Source organism: Rhinolophus sinicus, chromosome 12 (assembly GCF_057876585.1).
Source record: "Rhinolophus sinicus isolate RSI-liver-muscle chromosome 12, RSI-T2T, whole genome shotgun sequence".
NCBI classification, from domain to species: Eukaryota; Metazoa; Chordata; class Mammalia; order Chiroptera; family Rhinolophidae; genus Rhinolophus; species Rhinolophus sinicus.
In genome coordinates this window covers 25,677,616-25,703,239 of record NC_142512.1, presented here as the reverse complement: position 1 = coordinate 25,703,239, position 25,624 = coordinate 25,677,616, and the positions used below count along the sequence as shown (strand labels likewise).

Sequence of the window (25,624 nt, the reverse complement as noted above, 5' to 3'; positions counted from 1 at the left end):
CAAAAGTCCTAAATAAAAATTACAATAATTGGAGAGTGCATAATATTAAGTCTATTCAAGAATGGCTGCGTTTTAAGCATTTATTGTATGTCAGGCATTATAAATTATTAAACAACTATTTCTAATGTTTTAACATAATCCAGTAAAATAGGCATTATTACCTCTACTTTACAGATGAGAAAATTAAAGCTCATTTTAAGTAACATGTCGAAGCCACATTTCTAGTAAACAGTCAACCCACAACTCAGAACAGCAACCACTCTGGCCCTAAAGATTATATGCTACTTCCACAATCCAAATTTTCACAACCTTAGCACTACTGATACTTTGGGACAAACAATTCTTTGCTGCAGGGGGCTGTCCTGTACACTGCAGGATGTTTAAAGTATCTCTGGACTCTACCTACTCGATGCTAGTAGCACCCTTCCCATCAGCTGTGACAACCAAAAAAGTGTTTTCAGACATGGCCAAATGTCCTCAGGGAAGCAAAATCGCCCCCAGTTGAGAACTACTGCCAGAATCCCATGCTGTTTCTACATGCTGGTTAGCACACAGTTAAAATACACACTTTTTCTGAGAAGAAAAATGTAATTTTTCGTAAAACAGCTTTCCGGAATAAGTTCAAATTGAAAGAAACTGGCAGTTTAACTTGAACCTTTGCTAAAGGCTATACTGGGCCAAGTTGAGGCTATTGTAAGAGTATGCTGCCTGTGCAGGAGAACCCTCAACCAATGAAAATGTATGTTTTTTACTAATTCAGTAAAAAACTTTGTACTTTGGCAGAGAGACAGAGCAATGAATGAGGCGTGTTCCCATGGACAGCTCTCAGAGCCATGGAAGCAGAACTGAGGTTTAGAAGACAGAGACCAAAGAGGTGAAGTCGCTAAGCCATAGGGACTTAAGAGAACTGAACTCACAAACAAAAAGCAAAGCACAAGTGGTGGGGCTGTAACAAGTGTCTCTAGAATAGCAGATTCTAGCATAAATATGTTAGCTGAAGTTGGAACATCTCAAAATGCCTCTAAGAGAGAAAAGAAAAACCATAGCAAGGAGAGAAAATCCTAATGTGTGGGCAGAAGGCTAGAGAATAGTCACCGTCACTCAAAAGTATATTTTTCTTGTAAATACAACTTCGTGAGAGAAAAAATTTTAAATTCTGACATTCATGAAGAAATCAGGGGAGCTAGATTCCTGTAGGTCCAAAGTGTTTCCTCGTTCTAAAGACAGGTTTACTTTCAAAATAATGGACTAATACAATCTGCATCTGAAATTAAGTTTCGCTCTAATTCCCCCCAAAGGAATTGACTGTATGAGTTTGTACAGATAATCCAAGAGATCAGAACCTTTAAATATTGTAGCATTAACATTAACCTTTGCCCAATGTCTGCTTCATAATTATAGTAGCAGCAGCCATCGTCTCATGAGCTCCCATAAACCAAGCACTTCAACAGGTGCTTTTTATGCAACAGCTCAATTAATAATCCCATCACCTATGTAAGATAGTATCTCTCATTGTACAGAAGAGGACACTTGGGGAAGTTAAGCGAGGACTTAACAGAGTCAGAATTTTTTAGTTCAAAGTCTAGCTTTTCTCTTTCAAATAGTATCACACTGAAAGTCAGTTTTAACTAAAGTACAAATGGTAGAACTGCAGGAAAATGAGGTGTGTGATCCTCCCCAAAAGACAGGGAATGAAAAGGTAGTAAAATTCTATTATTTGTAGCAAACTACCATTTGGAACCAGCCCGGAGGTCAACATAAGCCCAAGAGTAGGCAGATCTTCTTGATCAACGTTTTACTCTCAGATCTGAGTCATTTCTGCAGATGTTCAAGTACTTTGACATCTAGGATGCCCTTCTGAAGAGCTACAAGAAAACTACTAAAGCAGAAGCATTAATTTCTTCCGCAAGAGATTCTAATACTTGCTGGTGCAATGCTGCCCCCATGTGGAGCAACTTCTGAAAAAGTGGAACAAAATTACCTCTCAAGAGCAGTAAAATAGGACTCATGTCCATCACCAGAGTAAAAGGATTAAGATTTCAGTATTAAAATATTCTAGACAATCAAAGGCCTTTATATATTCAAAATTTTAATCATTTTAAGAAAAGTAAATAGTTCTAATTCTACTGTATACATACATCCATGAAGACAGTGACCAGTGATATGTACTGGGGACTCAGAACTAGGTTAGAATCCTGGCTACATTACCACTAGCTGTATGACTTTGGGATAATTCTTTAGCCTCTCTGAGTGTATAATTCTTGATCTCTAACATGGAATAACCTCTACTTAACTGGGAAGATATATTGTAAAATATTTTAAGTAAAAACATCTATCACTGTGCCTGGCACCGAATGCACTTAAATTTCCCTTTTCCTAATGACACAAGGTCATCATGAGCCTTAGGAAATTCTCAGATGTTTGAGCTACTAACCCTTATATTCTACCACTAGACCTTGGAAGTTTACTTAACATTCACGCACTCGTTGGTTTCCTATCAGCAGCTTTTGACCCAACTAATAACATAAAAATCAGTGATCTAATGACAGTTGAAATACGTTTTGGTAAAAAGCAGGACATACAGTTGAGATGAAAGTACGAATTCAGAGATAAAATATATGGTGATAGAAGGAGAACTGACTCTGGGTGGTGACCATACAATGTAATACATAGATGATGTACCAGTATTACAGAATTGTACACCTGAAATCTATGTAACTTTACTAACAATTGTCACCCCAATAAACTTTTAATTTAAAAAACAAAAGTGATTTCAACATCAAAAGTAGGCGTGTATGTACATGTTAGCTACCTCTAAGTTCAAATTTTCATTTCTTCACTAACACAAGAATTGAGATCTAAAAAAATGATTTGAATGATTTTTTGAGTAGGTAAAAGAAGGCCAGGACAAGCGTCGAGACAAGCAAGGCACTCCAGCCTCAAAATTTAAGGAGGCACCCCACTGTCAGGCTTGTGCAGGTACAGAAGTGGCACCTGAGAGTGAACGTCTCCTCAAATTTTGCACCCTGGCTGCTTTGCTAGTAATAAGTCAAACATTATCAGAGAAAAGTTCTACTACTGAGAAGTCTGACAAGAATCAGAAGGATTTTCTCTTTAGGGAAGTAGGTCCAACAATTTAATATCTAACGCTAACAATGGCTCTAGGAAAATCTGCAATAAAGATACAATAAAATAAAAGGCATTCCCTAAAGTTTCTCAAAAATCTACCAAGGAACTTTAAATTTCCTCTGAAAGTTTTCTCAAAGATACTTGTGAAAATCTCCCCAAATCGCTTCCTGAGTTATTGTAGTAATAACAGGTTAAGAATTATTAAGAACATTAGTTTACAAAACATTAGTTTTGCACTCTTAATTCTTGTTGATTCTTATGATACATTAACTTCAAATAGAGACCCATTCATGTGTTACCTGTTTAAATTATTCACAGGTATGGGTTGGGGGAAGAAAACAGGTAAAACAAGCTTGGCATGTACTGATAATTGTTGAATCTGGTGATGGTAAATGAGTTCACTTTATTTTGCCATTTGAACTCTTCTGCTGCGTTAACTGATTTCAAGTTTTATTTTCAAAATGTGTCAGAAATCCACAAAAAACAAAAAGTTGATATTTTGACTATTTTATGTATTTAATAACAATTTGAGCTGAGTATATAAATGACATTTTTATGTATAAAAATTTCCTATTGGGCTGGCCTGTTGGCTCAGGTGGTTGGAGCACCGTGCTCCTAACGCCGAGGTCACCGGTTCAATTCCCACATGGGCCAGTGAGCTGCGCCCTCCACAGCTAAGACTGTAAACAACGGCTCTCCCTGTAGTTGGGCTGCCGTCAATAGCTGGAGGTTGGCGTGAGCTGCCGCCGGCTGCTGTGTGCTGCTGCGGGCTACCGTGTGCTGCCAGGAGCGGCCAGTGGCCAGCGTTGAGTGGCCAGCAGCCAGCATGACCAGCCGTGAGTTGCTATCAGCAGCCGACTGACGAATGGCGACCGACTGCCTCAGCTGGGGGGGAGCGCAAAACTCCTAACACCAGCATGGGCCAGGGAGCTGTGTCCTACACAACTAGACTGAGAAACAACGGCTTGAACTAGAGTAGGGGGAGGCGGGGGAGAGGCGGAAGAAGGGGAAAAAAGAAAAAAAAACCCCACAAATTTCCTATTGTTATTCATTCTTGAAAAACACAAAAATATAGAAAAATGTACATCTGGTTTCCTAAACTTCTTTTATGGAAGTTTCCATCCGTAGTCAGTGGATGGAAATATTCATTCAGATATATCCAACCGTCATGGCAAAAGGGCTAATTTTCAATGTGTTTGAAAATTCCCATAATAAAAAGTATAAATATATAAATGGCATACGTATACTACGTGAATACTATGGACTGGACGAAACCAGCCCTTCCTCTACAATGAAAACTTTGAATAAATCAGACAAATTAGGCTTGTTCCAGAATTGTTCCATCCTCTCAACTGATCTGGACAAAGATTTCTAAGTAGTACTTGGGTACAAAAAAAAAGGTGCCTTTACTAAAGCCTCAGTTAGTCCCTATCGCTGACCACCTAATTTTATAGGTTCTGCTTTGAAGAATTGACATTAGTACAGAGATGCCTTTTTTTCCCCAAACTGGAATTGCCTGTACGATTTAGAACTTGGTTTCACTTCGCTTAACTCCGCACTCTTAGCCCCACTGGATATTTAACGAGCTACCAGAGGGTACATGACATCCTGCTCATCTGGATGCCCAAACACTTTCCATCTTCTCATTTGTCCTCGGTAGAAAATTTCAAAAACAGTTGCTCAGAATAACAAAGTGAATCAAAAGCAATGCCAAAACCACAACGTGGTACCAGCTAAACATTCTATAAAATAGATACTATTGACTTACACATTTATTTCTTTATGGACTTTTTAAAAAAGTGCCACATGGTACTACTTGAGGGAAAAAAGGCAGGGCTGAATCTTCTAATACTGGTAGTGATACCCTGTCAGAAGTCATGGTTTAAGCACATACACACCCACATCACGTCTAGGCCTAAGTGGTGGTTAAAAGATTCCTGATGGTAGGTAGCACCACATTACCTTTAAAAAAAAAATGTGGCTTGCTTCATCCTTTGACCTTGATATTAAACTTAAAGGATAATGAACAGAAGCCAAAGCTACCCAAAGAATTAGATGAACCAAATGAAATGTCAAAGCAGAGATCTGAGCAAGTAATTTGCAAGTGAGAGAAAATGTCTATTCAAGACAAATTCCAACTCTCTATTTCAAAAAGTTCAAAAAAAAAAAAAATATCCAAAGGTTACCTAATGATTAACCCTTAATGTTATTCTCTTCCAAGTCAACACTGCATTAGGCAAAAGGGGAAGAGAAAGTGGCTATGTTCTTCCATCTTCTTGCAATGATATGTTGAGCTCAATTCAAATGAGCTTTAGTGACCAGCAGAGTCAATGTACCGCTTGTGCTACTTGGCTCCCCTTTCATAATAGAGGCAAAGTTTAAAATGCCAGTAAGAGAAATAAAAGCCCCCAAAACTGGAAGGTGTTATGTTCTGCCAAATATTTAGCACATAAACAAGTAGGCTAAAAGGAATCGTGTCCTGGAATTTTCCTATAGAAGAATGCATTACAATAATTAGGCAATAAAGGTAACTTTCAGTTTCTATTCCCACATCACTAGAAAATACCACAAATATCTACCTGAAGAAATAATCTTTAAAAAAACAAAATGAAGTAAGCTTAAGGTAAATCCTGCTTAAGAAAATGATGAAAGAACTGGTTTGTTTCTGAGCCAATACAGGGGTAAGTATGATACAAAGGTTTGTTTCAAGACCCTTGTATTTCAGTACTTGGTTTTCACGTCAGAAACACCTCGCGAGATAAATTATCTGAGGAACACACAAATATCATGTTTCCCACAGCTAACCTATGGCTCAATGGCCCAAAGGTAAGATTTGTTTTAAACATGCTTTTTAAAGGGACCCATTTTAAATACTGCTCTCTTTAGAAAAACAGAAACTTATTACCATTGGATTTGAATCTGCTATGAGATCCCGCAGAGAATCCAGGAATCCCTGATCTTCCACCATTTGGGCGTTGATATCATGGAGTTTTGCCACGCAGACTGCTGCTGTTTTCCGAACATAGGGGTCTTCATCCTTCAAGCACTTGCGGAGGGGCTCACAGAGATATTCCGTAATCTTGTCCACCCGTATGCACCCCATGGTTCTGACTGCCAAGGCCCGTATCAGAGGGTTGGGATCTTCACAGTCCTACAAAAAACCAATCATGGACAACTACAGGTATACACGGTGACTAAAAGTAAACAGTCTAGTTTGCATAAGCCATGAAAGAATATTTCACTGATGTAAACTTCCAGATGCGATCAGAACCCAAATCTCCCATGCTGTTCCTTTCCTAAGTACAAATCTTAACTGACAATTTAAGAGTATGGATTAGGAATTCATTTAATTGTTTTACACACAGAATGAAGAAATGCCCAAAATTCTTCCCAGGGTTGAGCAAAAGCCTAGTGAGCTGGTGTTACCCTTCCTATGACCATTAGTGGACCTGCCCTAAAAATAAAAAAAGGCCTTTGGCCTTGTAGTCTGGTACACGAAAAAAAAAGAGAAATTGGAAAGATGTGTCCCACTCCACTGTCAGTTCACAAACAGCAAGTAGGGAGAAAAAAAAAGAGTTTGGCCTACAGCCAAGAAAGCAAAGGACAGCACAGAGGCTGGTTTGGGCCTGACATCTCTGAGATCCCGATGAACAAACATTGTCCTTTACTAGCCAATGCTATTCCAAATGCAGTACAAATAGAACACTTAGTAAGAAGGAACATTCCTTAAATTGCCCTACTTTAAAAATTTTCTTTAAGCATTATAAACCTACATGCAGCTAATTTCCAAAAAATATAAACTAAATTCTTTCCAATGACACAGTCTTATTTATGAACCACCAGAGAGAAAGAATGAAATGTTCTCTCTGATTCTGTACAATGTAGCTAAACACAGGAAAAGAACCAAAATTCCCTGAGAAGGAAAAAAGCATATTGGTTATTTTTCAAAACAGTTTAACAGAACCTAATTTTAGAAATGCTCTCTTTTTTAAAAATGCAGACTAAATTCCAGACAAAGAGAAGTAAAAAAAATATATTAATAAGAACAACCTCATTATGTTTATCAAATCTAATGAGCAAAAACTGACTGAATATATTCAATTAAGGAATTTTTTAATGGTCAATTAAGATATGACGGTGGTATTATGGTTATGTTTTAAAAAGATCTTATTCTGACAAACGTAAGGATAAAATGACAAATCCCTAACAAAAGGATGTTTGGGATTTGTTTTAAAATTATTCACTAAGAAAGGGGATGAGGGTCAGGAGAGTATGTATGGGGAGTATAAACTAAACAAGACTGGTCACGCGTTGGTAACTATTGAAACTGCAAGTGGGTATTTAGGAATTTATTATACTATTCCCTCTACTTGACTATGTCTGAAATTTCCCATAATAAACAAATTTAATCAAATGTTGTAAGGCCTATTAATAAAAAATGTAAGTTTTAGCTCCTGTAACTTCCACTACTTCTGACCTGTAAGCATAATTTCTACAGTTAAAAGAGGTAAAGCCCCAAGTTACTAATACTACAATAATACACCCAACCTTTGTCAGGCTTAGAAGCCTTTGTGAGCCTTTGTCAGTTCACAAAACAGTGAGGTTTCACCTAGCTTTCTTCTTCCATCTGGCAAGGACACACCAAGCCCAGCTAACAGAAGGCTCACCATATGGTCTGAACCGGATGACAAATGCTGGCTTAAAACATGCACATTCCTAGTCACTGCCAGTACTTCTTGAGAGGCCCTCTTTTAGAACAGAGGTTGCTTACTTGCAATGCAGACACTAACTGAAAAGGTTATATATCAAGAGACACTTCTGATAAGGTTATGTGAAGAAGAAGAGATTGCTTGTGAGTCCTTGGAGAAAAGTTACCTTCACAAAGCTGTTGACAGCCATGATGGCCATGTCGGGCTGACTCTTGGCATAGTTCATCAAGTAGAGATACACGAGTTTCTTTAGTTCCAGGTTGTCAGTCTGCATACAGTTCACTACATCTGGAAAGAGAGAGCTGAGAAGAAGAAAAAAGAGAAAGGGAAAGTGAATAGATGTTGGTGCCAAGCTGTTGGATAAAACACGAAGAAATGGCCTTATTTTACAAAGTGATATGATGCAAGGACAGATGCCCCCTACAGTGAAAATAATAATTATAGAAATGAATTACTAAAGATCTCTAAAAATAGATTTTTAAAAAACTTTTTATTATGAATATTTTCAAAGAAACAAAAGTGGAGAAAGCAGTAAAATGCACTCAATGTATCCATCATTCAGCTGCAAATAAATACTGATACATGCCCAATCTTGTTTCATATACTCTCTCTTCCCCAGTCTCTACCCCATCTAGTTGCTCTGGATTCTTTTTAAACAAATCTTAGACATCATATCATTTCATATATAATATTTTAGTGTATATCTTTAGCAATCTTTTAAAAAAATTACTATCTTTATCACATAAAAAACTGACAATTCTTATCAATTCATTGCAGTTTCAAAGCACTACAGCTGTTATTTTTTTAATGCTTATATTTGTCCATCCTTGACAAGTGGGAACTTACTCAGCCCTGAGTCCTTGTGATAGGACCCGCCATTTTCAATAGCTTCCTTGCTTTCAGGCAGAATAAGATGCTACATCCAGGCTCCTTTTATACATTTCAAATTCCACAACTGGGTAAGTCTTTTCTCTAAGACACCCTGATTTCCTTTTAGTGGAATTTATTTATTTTTAACTTTACACATTCAGACCAATGAAAATTTCACTTTGCGCAAATATAAAAGGAGTTTATACTTTTCCCAAGCTCAAGTCATTTCATAATTTTACCATTCTTTTATAGAGCCAAAAGAAAGAAATTTATGTTTCCATTCACAAAGTAGCACCATTAGCTTGGATGGTTTGATCCTGCTAGATTTTAAAGTGTAAGATGCACTTTTAAAAAACAGGCTAACAGTAATTTTTTAAAAAAAATTATTAAAAAATAGGTTAACTATAATTTTAAGGGAAGTTAGCAGTTAACATCCCCTTAAGGCTTTATCAAAATACCTTATAAATTTTAAATTCTTCTAAATATCTTACTACTAGTAAATAAGGAGAAGCAAATGTCCATATATTTCTACAGAAATATGAATGACAGAAATAATTGGTCACATGGCATAGCTCCCATACACATATAAAACCAATATACAGAAATAGAAATTATTTACAAAAAGGAAGATGGATTGCAAAGTCAAAGAATCTACCGTATTTCCAATGAACCAATGACTTCTGCCCTGGCAGGCAAACTACTTGTTTACCTTATGTAGTTTCATGTACAGGTAGATATTTAACAAACACTAATAAACACTCTCCAAAAATGAGTGTTCTTTCCATTTCCTAGGGGAATAGTTTATGTGCAAACCAACTATAAAACAAGTAAATAAATGTGAAACATTAACTAATAGTAAATTTAAGATCCTAAATAATTTAATTCCAACCATCTGCACAAGATCAAGAACAGTCACAGTTCTGTTAGGTACCAACCTATAAAGCTAGAAGCCTGAACCTCCAATATGGTCGCCACTAGTCACATGTGGCTTGCAACGTGGCCAGTACAAACTGAGATGATGTATATGTACACTGTATATGAAGACTTAGTATGAAAAATATAATGCAAACTGTCTCATCAATAATTCTTTTATTGATTTCATGCTAAAATGATACTATCTGGGGTATAGTGGGTTAAATAAAATATAGTTAATTTCATCTAGTTTTTACTTTAATTTTAATGTGGCCACCAGAAAATTTTAAATTACATATGTGGCTCGCATTGTATTTCTATAGGATAGTGCTGAATTTGAGATTACTTGCAGTGGAGACTGAAACATGATAACCTACCAATAGCTCATCTCTATTCTGTTTCTTTGAGCTATCTTTCTAGGCACAGCACAAATCTCATCTCTTCCAAGAAGGGTACTGCAACTATTGCTATTTACATGCAGCTCTCTTTTATAGAACTGATAGCCTTATAATGTATACCTCTAGTACATTACCGAACTGTGTTTTATTATCATGAAGGCTAAAAGACATCTATCCTTTTGTTTTAATTATGACATGTGGTATAGTGCTAAGCACAAAATAAACAATCAGCAACTAACAGATGAACAAATAGTATTTACCAAGCATGCAAAAGGAAACTCAAAGACTTTAGCTTTCCTGGAGGATACAGAAACAAACCTGGTAAGAACAGAAACGCCCCACCAATAAAGGACGCTGACTTTTACCAGCTCATCTGTACTGATGCTCTCAATCCAGATTTATTTCTTGGCAACAAACAAACAAACCAACCAACCTTCAGTGACAAGATAGATCATGGATAAACTATAGCCTGTGGGCCAAATTCAGCCCACCACTTACCTTGATATGAGCGATGAGCTAAAAGTGGTTTTTACATATGAACATTCACACCTGATTTGATGCTAGAGAGAATACTAACTTTGAACCCCAAATAAACAAATTGTTCTTCTCTCCAAAAAGGATCCCAACTTCTCCAATAGACGTACAGTACAAAAAAAACTATACTCATTATGTTTTTAATTTCATCAACAAAATATTTGTGTAAAATTATTTTCTTTCGTGATATAAATTACCTACATAATGTCCTCAATGTTTTGCCTCTTGGCCTGCTAAGCCTAAGGTACTTACTATCCTGACCTATACAGCAAGTCTGCCGAGCTCTGTCATAGATGGTCACAGACCAGCACGTTAAGAATCCAACGTGCTTACATGCTAACAAAACTCCAACAACAAAAACCCGCCTCACAACAGCAACACCTGGAACACAAGATACTGAGCCACTTATAGCCACCGTTTTTACCTGAGCTCCCTATCAGGTTAGGGAAGATGTTCTCACCTTTCCGGTCTCATGACCCCTTTAAAACACTCTTAAAAATTACTGAGATCCGCAGAGAGTTTTTGTTATGTGGGTTACACCTATTGATATTTTACCACATCAGGAATTAAAATGAGAAATTTAAAAATCTTTATTAATCCATTTTAAATAATAATATATTTCACATTAATATATCATTTTAAAGTAAAAATTTACTATTTTTTTAATTAAGATGACATCACTTTATAATTCTGCAAAAGTCTTTAATGTCTAGTTTAAACAAAGACAGCTGGACTCTCATCTGCTTCAGCATTCAACCTGTTGTAGAATGTTGTTTTGGTTGAAGTGTAAGAAAATCCAGCTTCATGCACGTATATAAATTGGAAAAGGGAGGAGCACTTTAATAGCTTTTTCAGATAATTGGCTATCCTTCTTTGATACATTAATGCTAGACAAACTAGCTTGTTTTGTTTTTTCTTTTGCCTCTTCTAGTCCACAAAATGGTAGTTTCTTAAAGTTAGTTGCAATGTAGACTCTGAAACTACATCAATAGACTTTTTGTATTAGGTTACATTAAAATGTATTCATTTATCATTTATTTTTACTGGATCTTTTAGCCATGAGTAATTTTGTGATATATGCACTGGTCATTTGGAAAATATTGGTTCAATGAGTTATGCATATATTCCTGATGTTGGCATATTTTCATTATATAACAGCAAATAATCACGTTTATTAACTTCACCACCAATCTATCTCATCAGAAAAGTCTTTAAGTATTGAGAAACTGTCAAGTTCACAATGGGAGCTACAAGTCTCCTAACACTAATTTTTACTTTAAAGCTTGAAATTTGTCTGTCAATTTTTTTCATTTAAAGTGACAGATTCGCTTTATTCATTTTTTATAAAAACGTCTCCCAAATACTGAAGTCTAATTAATTATAATTTGTCTGTCAATCATTCTTTCACATAAAAATGGTGTTCCCAATTCAAACAATCATGCAAGGGCTTTTTTTCAAGCCAACCATCACACTTTACTATACAGCAGAAGTGTTTTATGCATAATTCCTATTTCATCACACATTATTAAACAGGTTCAAGATTTAATAAAATAAATTTTGAATGCTTCATGAAGGACAGTCCTAAATGAAACTGCCCTTTTTCTCCTCCAAGTACATGGTGGTCAAGAATACAGTAACTACTGTTACAGTTTGGCACCACTGCCTTCATTCATACAATGGTGTAATGAAAAAGGCAAATAACATCTCAGTATTATTATAAGAATAGCTTTGACTTCATGGACCCCCCGAAAGGGTCTTGGGACTCCTCAGAGGCCTGCAGACAATCCTCACTTATTTCCAAATGGTCTTGCCAAATTACAGAAATAAAAACAAACAAAAACCCAAATGGATTTTGTTATCACTGATTGTATCCTGAATTCAGCAACTAAATGTAGAGTTGTAAATTTGACGGCACTGGCTTCAGCCAATTAAAGAACATATGAGCTTCTGCTTCTCAGTATATTTTTATCATTTTCTAAAATACCTCAGCAACAGATCTGTAACTGTGCCAGCTCTCAGGAGGTTTTATGCTAGATCTGTATGCAACAAAATCAAACTGGTTTCTCTCTCCCCATCCTCTCCCTAAAAAACTTAAATCACAGAATTAATATAAAAGCAAATAAACTTCCTGATGATGTTTTCAGGGGCAAACCCATTCTTACAGGTCCTATGATTATAACAGTTTTAAATGAAAAGCAATAAAAGCCATGAAACAGGGGATGGGTCTAAAGTTACCAACACTAGGAGTATTCCACTTACCTAACATCCTTCCCCACTGTCATAGCAGCAATGACTTTCTTCACAGCTTCCTTCCGCTTTTCTTTTTTTTCATTGTTGAGTTCAGCCTTTAATTCAAAGATTTCTCCTATAAGAGAACAAGTGGATAAGTTCCCACAAGACTAAAGAACTGAAGCAGAATACTGTGCTATGTAATAAGTAACACGACAGCTGACCAAGGGCAGTGCAGCAACTGAAATAAGATTACTTAAAAATTACAGAATAGGCAAATCCCTAGAATATCATGACCCACTCATAAGGACACCATCTCTTAGGTTATGGCCAGAGAGGAGGGGGCCCAGATCTTAGGAGGCAGAGGGGTGGGAAAAATCAAGTCTCATGATATCTTACTACGGTGGAGACAGAATGGCATCAAGCGATGATCTCACGTCACAATCTCAGGGTCCTAGGGAATCAACTACATATAGAAAGGGAACACGTTCACAAATCAGTGCTTTCAAATCCAAAATGACTCCAGATTTCATGTCATTCACCCACTCTCAACTTCACAGATAAGAAACTGAGGCTCAAAGGTCTCAGACTGAGTTAGTGACAGAGTTTGTGTGTGTCTCTTGATTCCAAAGGTTCTCAACCTTGGCCACACCTTATTACCTGGGAAGTTTTTAAAAATAACAACGCTTAGGCCCTGCTTTGGTCCAAATAAATCAGAATGTCAAGGAGCAGAACTCCTTGTATGTTCATATATTTTAAGTTCCCTCAAGGGATTTTAATGCACAACCAGGGTTGAGAATCACTGCTCTACTCTAATTAGTACTTTAAGAAGTTGAGGAGGAGGAAGAAGCTAACAGAGTCTAATGCTTTATTCTAGTCAAATCAAACAACAGAAATAATAATCTTGAAGCCTCAACAATGGTACAAACCAAAGCCATTCCTAAAGGTACAATTTGAATGACTGCTCAAGCGCTGCACTGTGAAATGACATGGTGTCACTACTGTTTTATGTCCCAGGCTCCCCTATATTCAGAGAGCCGGAGCTGAATGAAATAAGGGAAGGTAACAACCCTCCAACTGGTTTTAAAAGAAAGAAGAAAATACACCACTAAACCAATGAAAAAGAAGTTGACTACTCCCACTTCAACTGTCCACCTATACCCTTAAACTCTTCTACAATATTGCCTCATTTTCCTCCGCCTTTATGACGGTTCTTGATGTTCATTTTAACCAGGTATCGTTCATCAGTATAGAAATAGTGGGTACAGAAAACCACGTTACCTGCTGAAGTGTCTAAATGGGAAGGATGAAACTGTAAACACAGAAGTTGAACACCAAAAAAGCTTGTTACCTCAATATCCATTGCCAACAAGGCAATCAAATTCATGTTACAAACACAACTGTTTTACTTAATCGACAACTGCAAAAACAGCCCAGCCAGAAAAGCTGCACCCTGTAAAGAGTCATTCTCTTCTTCACCAAGTCCTTTGCTGCCAAAGCCAGCTCTTAGGGGGTCCTTCCATTATTTACTTCTGGGAACAGTAAAAGACAAGCAGCAGGGTTTCAGAAAATCTGAATAGTGAATAGCAGCAGGGGTTGAAGAATCAAAACAAGCTGTAACTGAAATTATTCCAACTCCAATAGCATCAACTTAAAGAACATGTTACCGAGGCAATTCTGGTGGGTGTTGCAGGAAGTAAAAGGAACACAGTCTATCCATTTTTAAAAATGTGGTATTTACCCAGCCATGACTCATCTGTAAGTCTCAAAGTTTTACATGTCCCTAATTTGAAAAAGGTTATCAGGACCCATTACCGAGAAGGCTTGAAGAGTTAGGTGAGTTTTTAAAGTATAACTTTTTATGTCATTATAGACAATATTCTGGTCATCGAAGCCCACAAAATGTTAACAAAAGAAATACATACATTTCAGAATAAGAGAATTAGAAAAAGCTGAAAATGAATGGCAAGGGACTAAAGGCTTTTGTGAGGTGTAAGAAATAAAAACAGAAAGGAAGGAGTTTGGAGGGGCCAAGGAGGGGCACCAAGTGAAGCACGGTATCTGATACATACTACACCTTTATTAAATTCTTATCTTTTTTCCCTCCTCCTCCCCTTATCAAATTTACCAAGCCTTTCTAGCAGCTAGCAAAAGTTCTCAATCTTGGCTACACATTAGAAAAATCTGGGGAGCTTTTAAAAACCCCCATACTCAGGCCATATCCCAGACCAGTGAAATCAAGTATCTGGGAGTGTGGTGAGGAGGTGGGACTTGGACATCAGTATTGTTTTAAATTTCACTGGACAATTGCAATGTGGAGGTAAGTTTGAAAGCTGCTGACTGGTACGTAGTTGATATAATAAAGCAACTAACTATGGAGTTTCCTGTGTAAGAATTTGTTTACCCTTACATAACTCCATAACAGGACAGATCTGCTTACACTTTCTACAAAATGTTCTGGCTCTCCTTGCGTAATGCAGGCCACTATAGTATGTGCTCCTACTTTTTCTTTTTTTTAAATCATTTAATCTTAAAGTTGCAAGATTCCCCAACTGTTAACATTATGCCACATTTGCTTTATTATACTTTCTATATACTTTTTTTCCCCTGAATTATTTAACATTAAGCTGCAGACAGCATGTCTCTTTAGCTCTAAAGGTCTGTGTAGAATCTCTAAGAACAAGAAATTACCTTACGTAACCACAATACAGTGATCAAAACCAGGAAATTTAACACTGATACATCATCATCATATAGACCCCATGCAAAGGTCTTGATAATGGCCTTACAGCAATTTTACACCCAGCCCCCTCGGGCCAGGATCCAATTAGGACCATGCATTACATTTATTGTCACGTCTATCTAGTTTCCTTTCATCTGACAGTTCTTCAGCCTTTGTCTTTCATGACAGTATTTTTTTAAAAGCAGAGGCCAGTAATTGTATAGAATGCCCTCAGTTTGGGTTTCTCATGGGTGTTCCCTCATGATTACATTGAGGTTATCCGTTTCGGCAAGCATTATTCTTAACTGATGGTATGTTCTTCTCAGTACAACACATAAGAGAAAAATGATGTTAATTTTCCCCATTACTGGTGATAATACTGAATACTTGGCTAACGTGGTCAATGCCAGGTTTTGACACCATAGTTATTATTTTTTCCTTTGTAATTCATTAAGTAATTTGTAAAAAGATACTTTTGAGACTATTTAAATATCCCATTCCCTATCAAACTTTCACCTGCTAGCTAGTTTAGATTCAATGATGACTCTTGCCTGAATCAATTGCTACTATGATTTATGAGTGTGTGTATATTTATTATTCAGTGGGTTACAATCTACTACTGTGATCACTTTTTTAAATTCTCAAATTATCTCCGATTTGGCGTGGAAACCCCTTCAAACTGTGCTGCTCCTTGACACGTGCCATCATTTTTTGAGCACTCCCTCGCTTTATGGTATCAGAGGCTCAGGTTCATCTTGTACTTTCCCTTGATCCAGCCCTGGAATCAGTCATTTCTCCAAGGAGTCCTGACTCCTTTCAGTGAGAAATGATATTTAGAAACCAAGATCTGGGTATTAGGTGTCCTTTTGCATCTACTCTGTTTGGAGGAAATTAGGATATTTAATCAGAAACTCCACCAATGTTAGGGTGTTGAGAAAATGTAACTCGTACATAGTAGGCACTCAAATATTTACTGAATAAAAGAATCAAAGTAGAAGGACTCTGCAGAATGCTATTCAAGACCAAACTTAGGGAAATCTGTAGACAGTCAGGAGGCTGAGGCCAGTAAACACTACAAGGGAAACAAGATAAAACTGGGGCAGAGAGGTTGTCATGTTTCAGCGGCTGGAGGAGAGGAGAAAAGGTACATTTGAGAAGGCAAGTTGTTGGAGAATAAGAGGAATGCGCAGAATACTAAAGTAAATATAAGGACTGCTGAATACAAAAGCACATAAATCTGATCCCAAAGAATATATAAAGCTCAACTGATGGACACAACAGACTAAGAGCTAAACTGGTCTGTCTAATGGGAGGGCCATTTACAGCATTAGAAATGAGCTATTTCATTTAGGAACAATTTTACATAAGATGAAGAGGATGGACTTTCCCAAGAAGAATCCTTAGTGCCTAGGCTAACACTCATATGTAAAAACCAGTATATTTCTGATAACAAAGACGATGAGATTAATAAATTCAAAGCTACTCAAGTAATCTACGACCTAAAAATCATAATATTGACTTTAGAGGTTCCCTGTTCTAAGAATAAAGAACGTATCTAGACAAAGCCTAGACAAAGAATGAGGTAGCGCTATCTGGAAGGATATGAAAATGTCAAGTTTCTATGCAGTTTTGCACGACCCCCTTTTCTTTAAAGATAAATTTTAAAAAATCATATGTATTAATATATATATGCATATGCATAGAAAAAGATTGAGGGTGAACACCGAGTTTCCCTCAGGAACAGGAATAGGGAGGGAGAGAACTTTCATTTTTACTTTTTACATATTTATATTTAACAGTACTGCTTGTTATTTTATTTTCAAGTAAAAAATCGAAAGAGAATAAATGTGCTCAGATCTATCAATGGATCTTCAATGGCTCAATGTTGCTTACTTTCCTTTTACTAAAACAGAACCTTCAAGTCAAATTAAAACCTATACTTTAATAATTTCCTCAAAACACTTTTCTGTAGAAGCAGCAGGCCCCAGTGAGACTGTCCACGACATGCGTGTCTTAAGCGGTCAGGAACATTCTACTTGGGACAATCTTTTTTTTTTTTACTGGGACAATCTAATACCGTAACTTTTGAAGAATCTCAAAGCTTTGATGAGGTTCGCATACTTACCTTTTTTATTGGTTGTGAAGTACTTGGAGTCAGTCATGGTGTTGGATTTTTAATGTGCACCTACAGCAAAGAGAAAAGAATTCCTTTATCCAAGTTATTTATGTCCAGCAAGGCATTCAATTAATTTTAATAACATTTATATACAAGAATTTCTGTATTCAAAAATGAGTATATTCTTCCTTACCACCATCATTGGTGACTCAAAGATAATTAAGAATGTAACTTCTTGCCTCAAGGATCTAATTGGGGCAAAATCCAAAAGCCAAATGGAATGGGGTGATAACCTGAACCTATCATGGCTTTGTGATGTTATCCACAATTTTCTCCTCAAAGCCTTCAAGACCTCCAGCTAAACCTCTTTGTAAATACATCTTCAGTTAGTCACTCAAATATTTAAGATAAGGCAAAGATTATTTTGAAAGATCTCCCCATTACTTTCCTTTCAAGAAAATCTGATTTACTTTCCTGCCTCAAGATGAAGTCACTCCAAAACTTGTACTCTGAAGCAGAGTTTGGTCAAGGGAGAAAGCAATTCTGCCAATCTATTCACCATTACATTCAACTTTCAATAAAAGGAACCTCAAAACCACCAAAAAGTTTCAATTAGTAGAACAATGTTCTTTCACGACAAATGTCTATTAGAGAGGCGAGCATGCCTTATGCATGAATATTTTTAAACTATAGTTTTCATATTTCCAATAATTTACACTTATCCCAACTGTATTCCCAAAGAGTAATAGTGTACAGTTAAAAACAAGGCAAGAAACTGAGATATTTGTCAACATTGCACACAAAAGAGAATCAGAACTGGCATTAAAACTTAAAAGAACACAGATCCCAGCCTCAACTTTTAACTCTTCTGTTCCAATTTCCAGAATTCATCCAGCTGACACAGGGCTCTACCAGTAAAACAAATCAGCACAGACTGGTCACATTTCTCCCTACATAATGAGAAAATGTTTTCTGATTTGAGAAACTCTAAGACTTTGTCCAATGCACTTGACTTCTTTGAATAACTAAAATTTTCTTTTAATAATAATCCTTCTGCTCTCAAAAATGAGTATCTTCTTCCTTACCACCATCATTAACAAAACTTATTACCAAATTTAGGACAGATGCCCTGGTACCTGCTCATGGTCAAAACAACATGAGTAACAATATATTTGGCAAACCTACGCACTAAACAAATCAATGTAGTTAAGGAACAGGAAAAAGAGCCAAATCCTATCTCTAAAATGTGTTACTTGGACAATCTAAGGGAAATGAGACTCACTTGCTATCTTTCCAGGCAGATCCTTACCATTAATATTTACAGTCCTGATCCTTCTACAATAGTACTTTAGGTTTTACCAGAATTTCACTGAATTACCTTGTTGAAAGAAGTGAGCTAGAACTCACAAATATCATTACAGAATGCACAAATTTGTTTTTGATAGTATTTGTTATAACTAAAAATTAACCTGTAACAGAGGCTGGCCTTACACAGTATTTTCACAATGCCTTTCTAGCAAAAATTCAAAGAATGTTATAATCATTTAATCCATTCACAATGTAAATTAAACATGAAGTGAGCCAATTGAAGAACAGAGTCCTTTCCATAAAGGACAAGGAATATAAATCTGAAGTTATCATCTAAGCACTTACATACACAGAGAAAAACCAGTATACAGAAATGGTTACTAGAGCCTGACAGAAGAGCCATAGCTCAAGGCCACTATGGTCTGTCTTGGATGTTATCATGCCCTTCTAAGTCCGATAGGCTCATCAAAACTTAAAACTTGCTTAAGATTTAAAAACAAAATCTGCTTTGAAGTTTTCACCGTTTCTTCAAAAAATCATTGTTTGCTAAAGGTCTCATAGACATACACACATTTTAAATTCTTAACAGTTTTCAACACAATCTGTTAAACATTAAATTAACCTAGTCTTAAATTCTGCCTTCATTAATGACCCACATATTTCGTTACCTCCCCTAAAAAACTCATTGTCAAGGAATATATTTGTCCTATTCATCATGAGCATTAAGTGTTCTTAAAGTTCATTAAACACTAAGCGATTAATGTACCCACCCACAAAATTTCAGGACAGAGGAGAAAATCAAGTAAACTTGATCCTAAATTAAGAATCCCTGCTCTCAAAGAGAAAGGAAAAACATCACTCTTAGCTTACACTGTTGTAAACACCAGTAATGAAATATCCCTTACCCATTTTAGCAGGGAAACACTATATTTAAGTCAGTTTTGCCTTAAGCCAAAAGAAATTCTAAGAAAAATGAAAACAGTTGAAACAAAAACAAATAAGAGGTGGTGGTTGCACAACTGAATGTATGATATGCCACTGAATTGTTCACTTTAAAATGGTTAATTTTAGGTTATGTGAATTTCAGCTCAAAAAATTCCATTTGTATCATTTTTAAATGAGATACATTTAATCACATGCCAGAGATGGACATAACCAGGTTCCCCAAAGCATAGGATGGTGAAAACTGTTGCCTGCATTAGAAGCCAAAGAAAAACCAGCCAATGTAGAGCCCAAGAAAAAAAAAAAATCAAGTGTTTGGGGAAGAGTCTCAAAAATCAAACTCCTAAAAAAAATATCTATCTATCTATCTCTTTCCTTCAGGAGATCCCCAGGAAAAAGGAAAGACATTTCGGAGTCTGAATTCATACTACCTTTCTACCAGATCAAACCAGACAAGTCCTTGATGTTCAGAGGACTTGCAAGGTGGCCTGGGGACATTGTTAAATAACAAAGCTGCCAGTCAAAGCACACAATCACTCTTACTAGCCCCCAGTGTGATGTCACTGCACTTCAGAGAAGGTCTCCTAGTACAGGATTATACATCTAGATTTAACATAACCTAGTTTCTACTAAATATAGATTGTGAAAGTCCCTTGCCTCTTTCTATTTCTTCCTCCTTCCAGTCTCCCTAAAGAGAATAAGGCCAGAAAAACATTAATAGCATCTTAATTTCAAATGGTTCTCTGGGAAATGACAGCTAAATTAGAGTTGGTGAGGCCACTAAATCCTTTCTTTTCACTTAAAGTTGAGCTTTAGACAGTCTTGTATTTACATGGAAAAACTGGCCAAAGAGTTAACCAAATTATAAAGCAGAAAGGTCACTCCAGCAATCTTTTATTACAAGGGTGAGAGGTGCTAGTCAGATATTTCAGTGATAACGCAGTAACAATAGCATCTTCAGGTATCATTTAGCTCATAAGAAATTACAAAAGACACCTAATTACAACAGACACACCTGTGATTTCCATTTAAATATTATAAGACTACAAAGTAATGTATTAATATTATACAGTAAGAGCTCAAAAGTTTTACATCCAATTTTTAACTGAAATACCAATAAACTCTGGAAAACTTAAACCTAGCAGGAAAAAAGGAGAACATGTCCTATCTTATTCATTCCTTGTTCAGCTTGCTTCAAACCCGTGCCTAAAATGTAACACTTTAAAATATGAATCTGTTTAAGGAAAAAATAAGTGGAAGAACTGAACTTTCTTGAGTCTTAATTCACAGAATGTTAGCTTTATATTAATTTTACCACCCAATTTTCAGTGAGGCTGTTTGCAGAACACACTATCCTTTTGCTTCCTTAAATGTTTAAACTGTGACGATACCTGCAAACGGTTCTCACCTTACCACTATGCTTAGTCATCATTGGAATGTGTTACACACCGTCCTGTCCAGCAGCATCTCGTTCATCTGCTGCTTTCTATTATTACTTTGTAAGTGTACCCTGAGGCTAACCAAGAGAAGTGTACCAGGAAGATTATTAATAATTTAAATTGTTCCTCACTGAGACCACCTTCTTTGTCATGCTGCCTTTTCTAAACTTACTGCGTTTTCTCTACTTTTTTTTTTTTTTTTAATTTACATTGATTATCAGTTTGGCATTTTAAAAACACTTCCTTTCAAAAGTCAAAGTTTAATCAAGCAGCCACATTTTATTCACAGGGCTTCATAATCAAACGTACAAGTGAGTTTAGTAAAAGCCTGTCCCCCAAATAGAAGATTGTTTTGAAAACAAACAGCATAAATAAATTCCTTGGATTCAAAGAATTTGGAAATAACAGGAAGTTCCAGTTTCTTTACCTCTGGCTTAATCTACAGCTTTTCTCAAACCAGATCATTCGTGCTAAATCCTAAATCCAGAAAGAAAAAATTCCGGATTAAGATTTATCCCCACTTGCTTCTCCCTCTTTCACACTGGGTCAGCTCTTGAAGCTTTTCTTCCCTTCCCCTGTCAGGAATTCCTGTTCTTTTCTCAGGTGCTCAAGATTCTTGGGATTTGCTCCTCCATTACGAGGTGGGAGAGAGGTCTCTTTACCTCAAGTTACAGGAGGCGGGCGAGGTTTGCCCATGAATGGACAAACCTTTGGGGGAATCCCTTTTCCCTTTGGCTAGCTGGACACGTCCCAGTGTCTCAATGAACGACGCCAAGCAGCGAGGGTTGGTTCTCTCCTCGGCCTCCAGCCTCTACCGGCCACACCCCTGACCTCCGGCCTTCCTAACCCCGGACGTCGAACACATCCATCCTTTCGGTCCGCTCCCCCGACGCCCACATCCCAGCTGCCGCACCCGAGGATTCCCGCACCCCGCCACAGCGCTGGAGTGCCTTTCTCCAGCCCTCTTCCTCACAACGGTCACACCCGACGGCTCACTCCTTACTCAACGGTCACCCTCCCAGGATTTTCTCTCCTCTGCCGGTCTGCAGCCCACCCTCGAGTTCCCCCCTCTCCATCCAGGAGGGACACACCCCAAAGTTGGCCAGCTTGAACTCACCGGAGGCGAGGGCGGGGGTGGCGGCAGCAGCCAGAGAGCACTGCCCGAGTGCTGTTGTAATGGTTTCCTGCACGTCACGACTCCTTTTCCAGGTCTAAGCCACTGCGCAAAACTTACTTTGCCAGGGACAAAGATGGTGGACAGGAAACTCTGACGTTAGAGAACCTCGCCGCGCGACGTCATCCCCGCGCGCGGGTGAGAACCAGAAGTCGGTGCTCCCTGTAGCCCGGGGGATAGATTTTGCTGGGTCTGGGAGAGACCTGGCACCCGCGTCTCAGATGATTGTCTAGCCAAAGGGCTATGTTAAACAAGCTGACATTCTGAGTTTATTTCCTCGCACAGTTTTCTAAAATCCTTACGCATAGAGAGGGTGAAATATCCTGTTCCTTTCTTAAAGAAGAAACAACTGAGCTAATTTCCCAGGTCAGTTCAGGAGTGTGGACAACGGTGATCCACCCCAAGACTAGACACGGGCAGTGGGACTAGAGGAGAGTGGCGCAAGGAAAAAGGTTGAGATGGTATCAGATCTGAGTTCAAATCTCTGCCCTGAATGAGGCTGGGAAAGTTACTTAACATCTCCTCAACCTTTACCTATCTGTGAAATGAAGTCTCAAAGGATGTATCTCTCTTGGGTTTGTGAAGCTTAACGAGGATAAAATACATAAAACATGTAATAAGTGGGCTTATGCAAAACTTCCTTTTGTTAACCACAACCTAGAAATCTTGGTACCTTCCCCTCAATTTTGCTGTGAACCTAACAACTACTGAAAAATAAAGTTGTTTTTTTTTTTTTTAATGTGGAGAGTGAGAGAGCATGGGGCAAAAGCTGAAGAAACCAAAATTTCAAAGGGACTGAGAAGAGTAGTCAGAGACTTAGAAGGAAAAGCAAGCAGTTATAATGTTTCAGGATGCTTTTAGCATTCCATGAAAATAGGAACTATATCAATGTTCACTCTTCTATCTCTCAGGCCTAGCCTCCCTCCTCAAAATTTGTTGAAAGAATAGATGTATAAGACTAGTCAGTATCAGTTGCCATAGAGATAAGGAGGAAGGGCTGAAAAGTGTCCAAGGATTTAGCAACACAAAGGTCTTTGATGTCATTGCTGAGAACATCAGTAGAGATATGAAGGCAAAAGCCACACTGCAGAAGTTTGAGGATGAATGAGAGGTGCGGAAATGAAGTCAGGAGTAACAAATAACTTCATAAGAAAGTATGGCTGAAAAGAGACGAGATATAGAATGGTATCTGAGGGAGAGAGTAGCAAGATATATTTTTTTAAGTTCTATACACACACATTTTCTTTAGACTATCCCTTTAGCAATACCATGGGCTCAATTATCTTTTATACACATGACTCTAACATCTCTATCTCTCGCCTTGACCTGTTCCCCAAACTTCACCACCAAATTGCTAACCACACTGAAGGGTAATTCTATAATTATGGCCCACCCAAATTAAGCAAATCATAAGGGAATGTGGGGGTGATTGAAAACCTGGTTCCAGGTACAACTCCCAGCAGACAGAGGTGGATTTTGTCAAGAAGATGCCACCAGAAAATTCTTAACTTTGATTCACATCTATTCCCTATTCAAAAACTTACAACAGCTCCTCATTGCCTGATATCCCCCAAACCTATTCTTCCCCCAGTTTTCGCCATCTTTCTGACTTTTTCTTTAGTTTTCTCATCTACAAAATGGAAAAAATAGTAATACTGAATCACAATATTGTTACAAGGATGAAATGAATCAGTATATGTAAAGCACTTAAAACTGCACATAGTATTACTATGTAAATATTTGCTATAATTTTGATTGTTTCAATAAATTACACTAAATTGCTCAAGCCAGAATCCTGGGAGTCATTCTTTATTTCTCTGCCTTAACTGCCACATCCAACCCATCTCCCAGTTGTCAATCCTACCTTCAAAATACATCTCAAATTCATCCAATCCCCTCTATTCCATCTCATTAGTCCAAGCCACCATCACTTCTTGCCTGGACTACTAGAAACCTCAACTCTCCTCCCAACCATAATCCACAGCAACCAGGTTTTTGTTTGCTAAATTTTTTGAAGCATAACAAACATTCAATAAAGTGCACACATTATAAATGGAGAGCTTGATGGATTTTCACAAAGTAAACATAAACACATAACCATTACAGGGTCATCTTAAAAATATAAAACTGATCATGACTCTGGTGAATAAATCCTTCAATGGCTTCCCATTGCACTTGGACTAAAATCCAGGCTCCTTCTCATGGCCTATATAGACCCTGCATGGTTTGACACCTGTCTGTCTCTCTAACATCATTTTATGCCTTTCAGTCACTCCTCATTTCCCCTTTTGCTATATATATTGTAACCCTCAAATACACCAAGTTCTTTCCCATCTGAGTTCCTCCACAAGTATTGCTCTTCCTGCCTAATATTCTTTTTCCCCAACTCCTCATATGGCTGGCTCCTTATAATTTAGATTGCAATTTAATTGCAGTCTCCTCAGAAAGGCACTCCCTGATGACCTAATAGTCTAAATTCACCTAGAGCCAAATTTCTTTTGGCTTAAGGCAGGAACTGACTTGATACAGTTTTCCTGCCCATATAGGTAAGGGATATTATATTACCAGTGTTAATTTAGTTGTACCCTCCCAGCCCCCACTGTCACCCCCATCCCAGCCCTTCCAATTTATAAATATATATTAGTATATTTACTTGTTTATTTCTCCCTCTCCAATTATACTCTAAATTCCATGAGAGCAGATACCATGTCTGTTTTTATTACTACTTTATAGCCAGCACCTAGCATAACGCTTGGCATATAGGAGGTGCTCAATATTTGTTAAAGAAATGAATGACTGTCCACAGGCAAAGTACTAAAACTAGCATTTAAAACCTTCCATAATGCGTCCAAATGTACTTTTCAACCCAGTTTCTACTATTCCTTTCAGTGGCTCCATGGTTAAAGGAAACTAAATAATTTCCTCCTCATATACACTTCATGCTGCTCTCTTAGCCTGGAAAGCCCTATTACTCCCATGACTTCCCCCAAAAGGACTCACCTTTTGAGGTCCACCTAATTGACAAAACTTTCTCAGTGGACATCTGCTAATGAGATGAAGTACAGGAGATACCAGGTTACATCTTTATATTAGAAAGTAACTGGCAGAGAGAAGCTGAGATAAAACATGAGGTTAGAAATAA

The 25,624-nt window shown here is 37.4% G+C and overlaps 1 protein-coding gene across 2 annotated transcripts in view; it reads right to left on the bottom strand.

The window, feature by feature from the left end:
* The window catches only part of AP2B1 (adaptor related protein complex 2 subunit beta 1), a 105,212-nt gene extending 81,575 nt beyond the window's left edge, over positions 1–23,637 (bottom strand). For both annotated transcript variants that reach the window (XM_019732556.3, XM_019732559.3), the window contains exons 1-5: positions 22,426–23,637; positions 17,629–17,688; positions 12,812–12,917; positions 8,005–8,140; positions 6,035–6,280 (exon numbers count right to left, since the gene is read on the bottom strand). In XM_019732556.3, coding sequence (XP_019588115.1) covers positions 6,035–6,280; positions 8,005–8,140; positions 12,812–12,917; positions 17,629–17,665 — 525 coding nt within the window. In that variant the 5' untranslated portion in view covers positions 17,666–17,688; positions 22,426–23,637. The remainder of the gene's footprint in view (positions 1–6,034; positions 6,281–8,004; positions 8,141–12,811; positions 12,918–17,628; positions 17,689–22,425) is intronic.
* Positions 23,638–25,624: the final 1,987 nt, after the last annotated feature.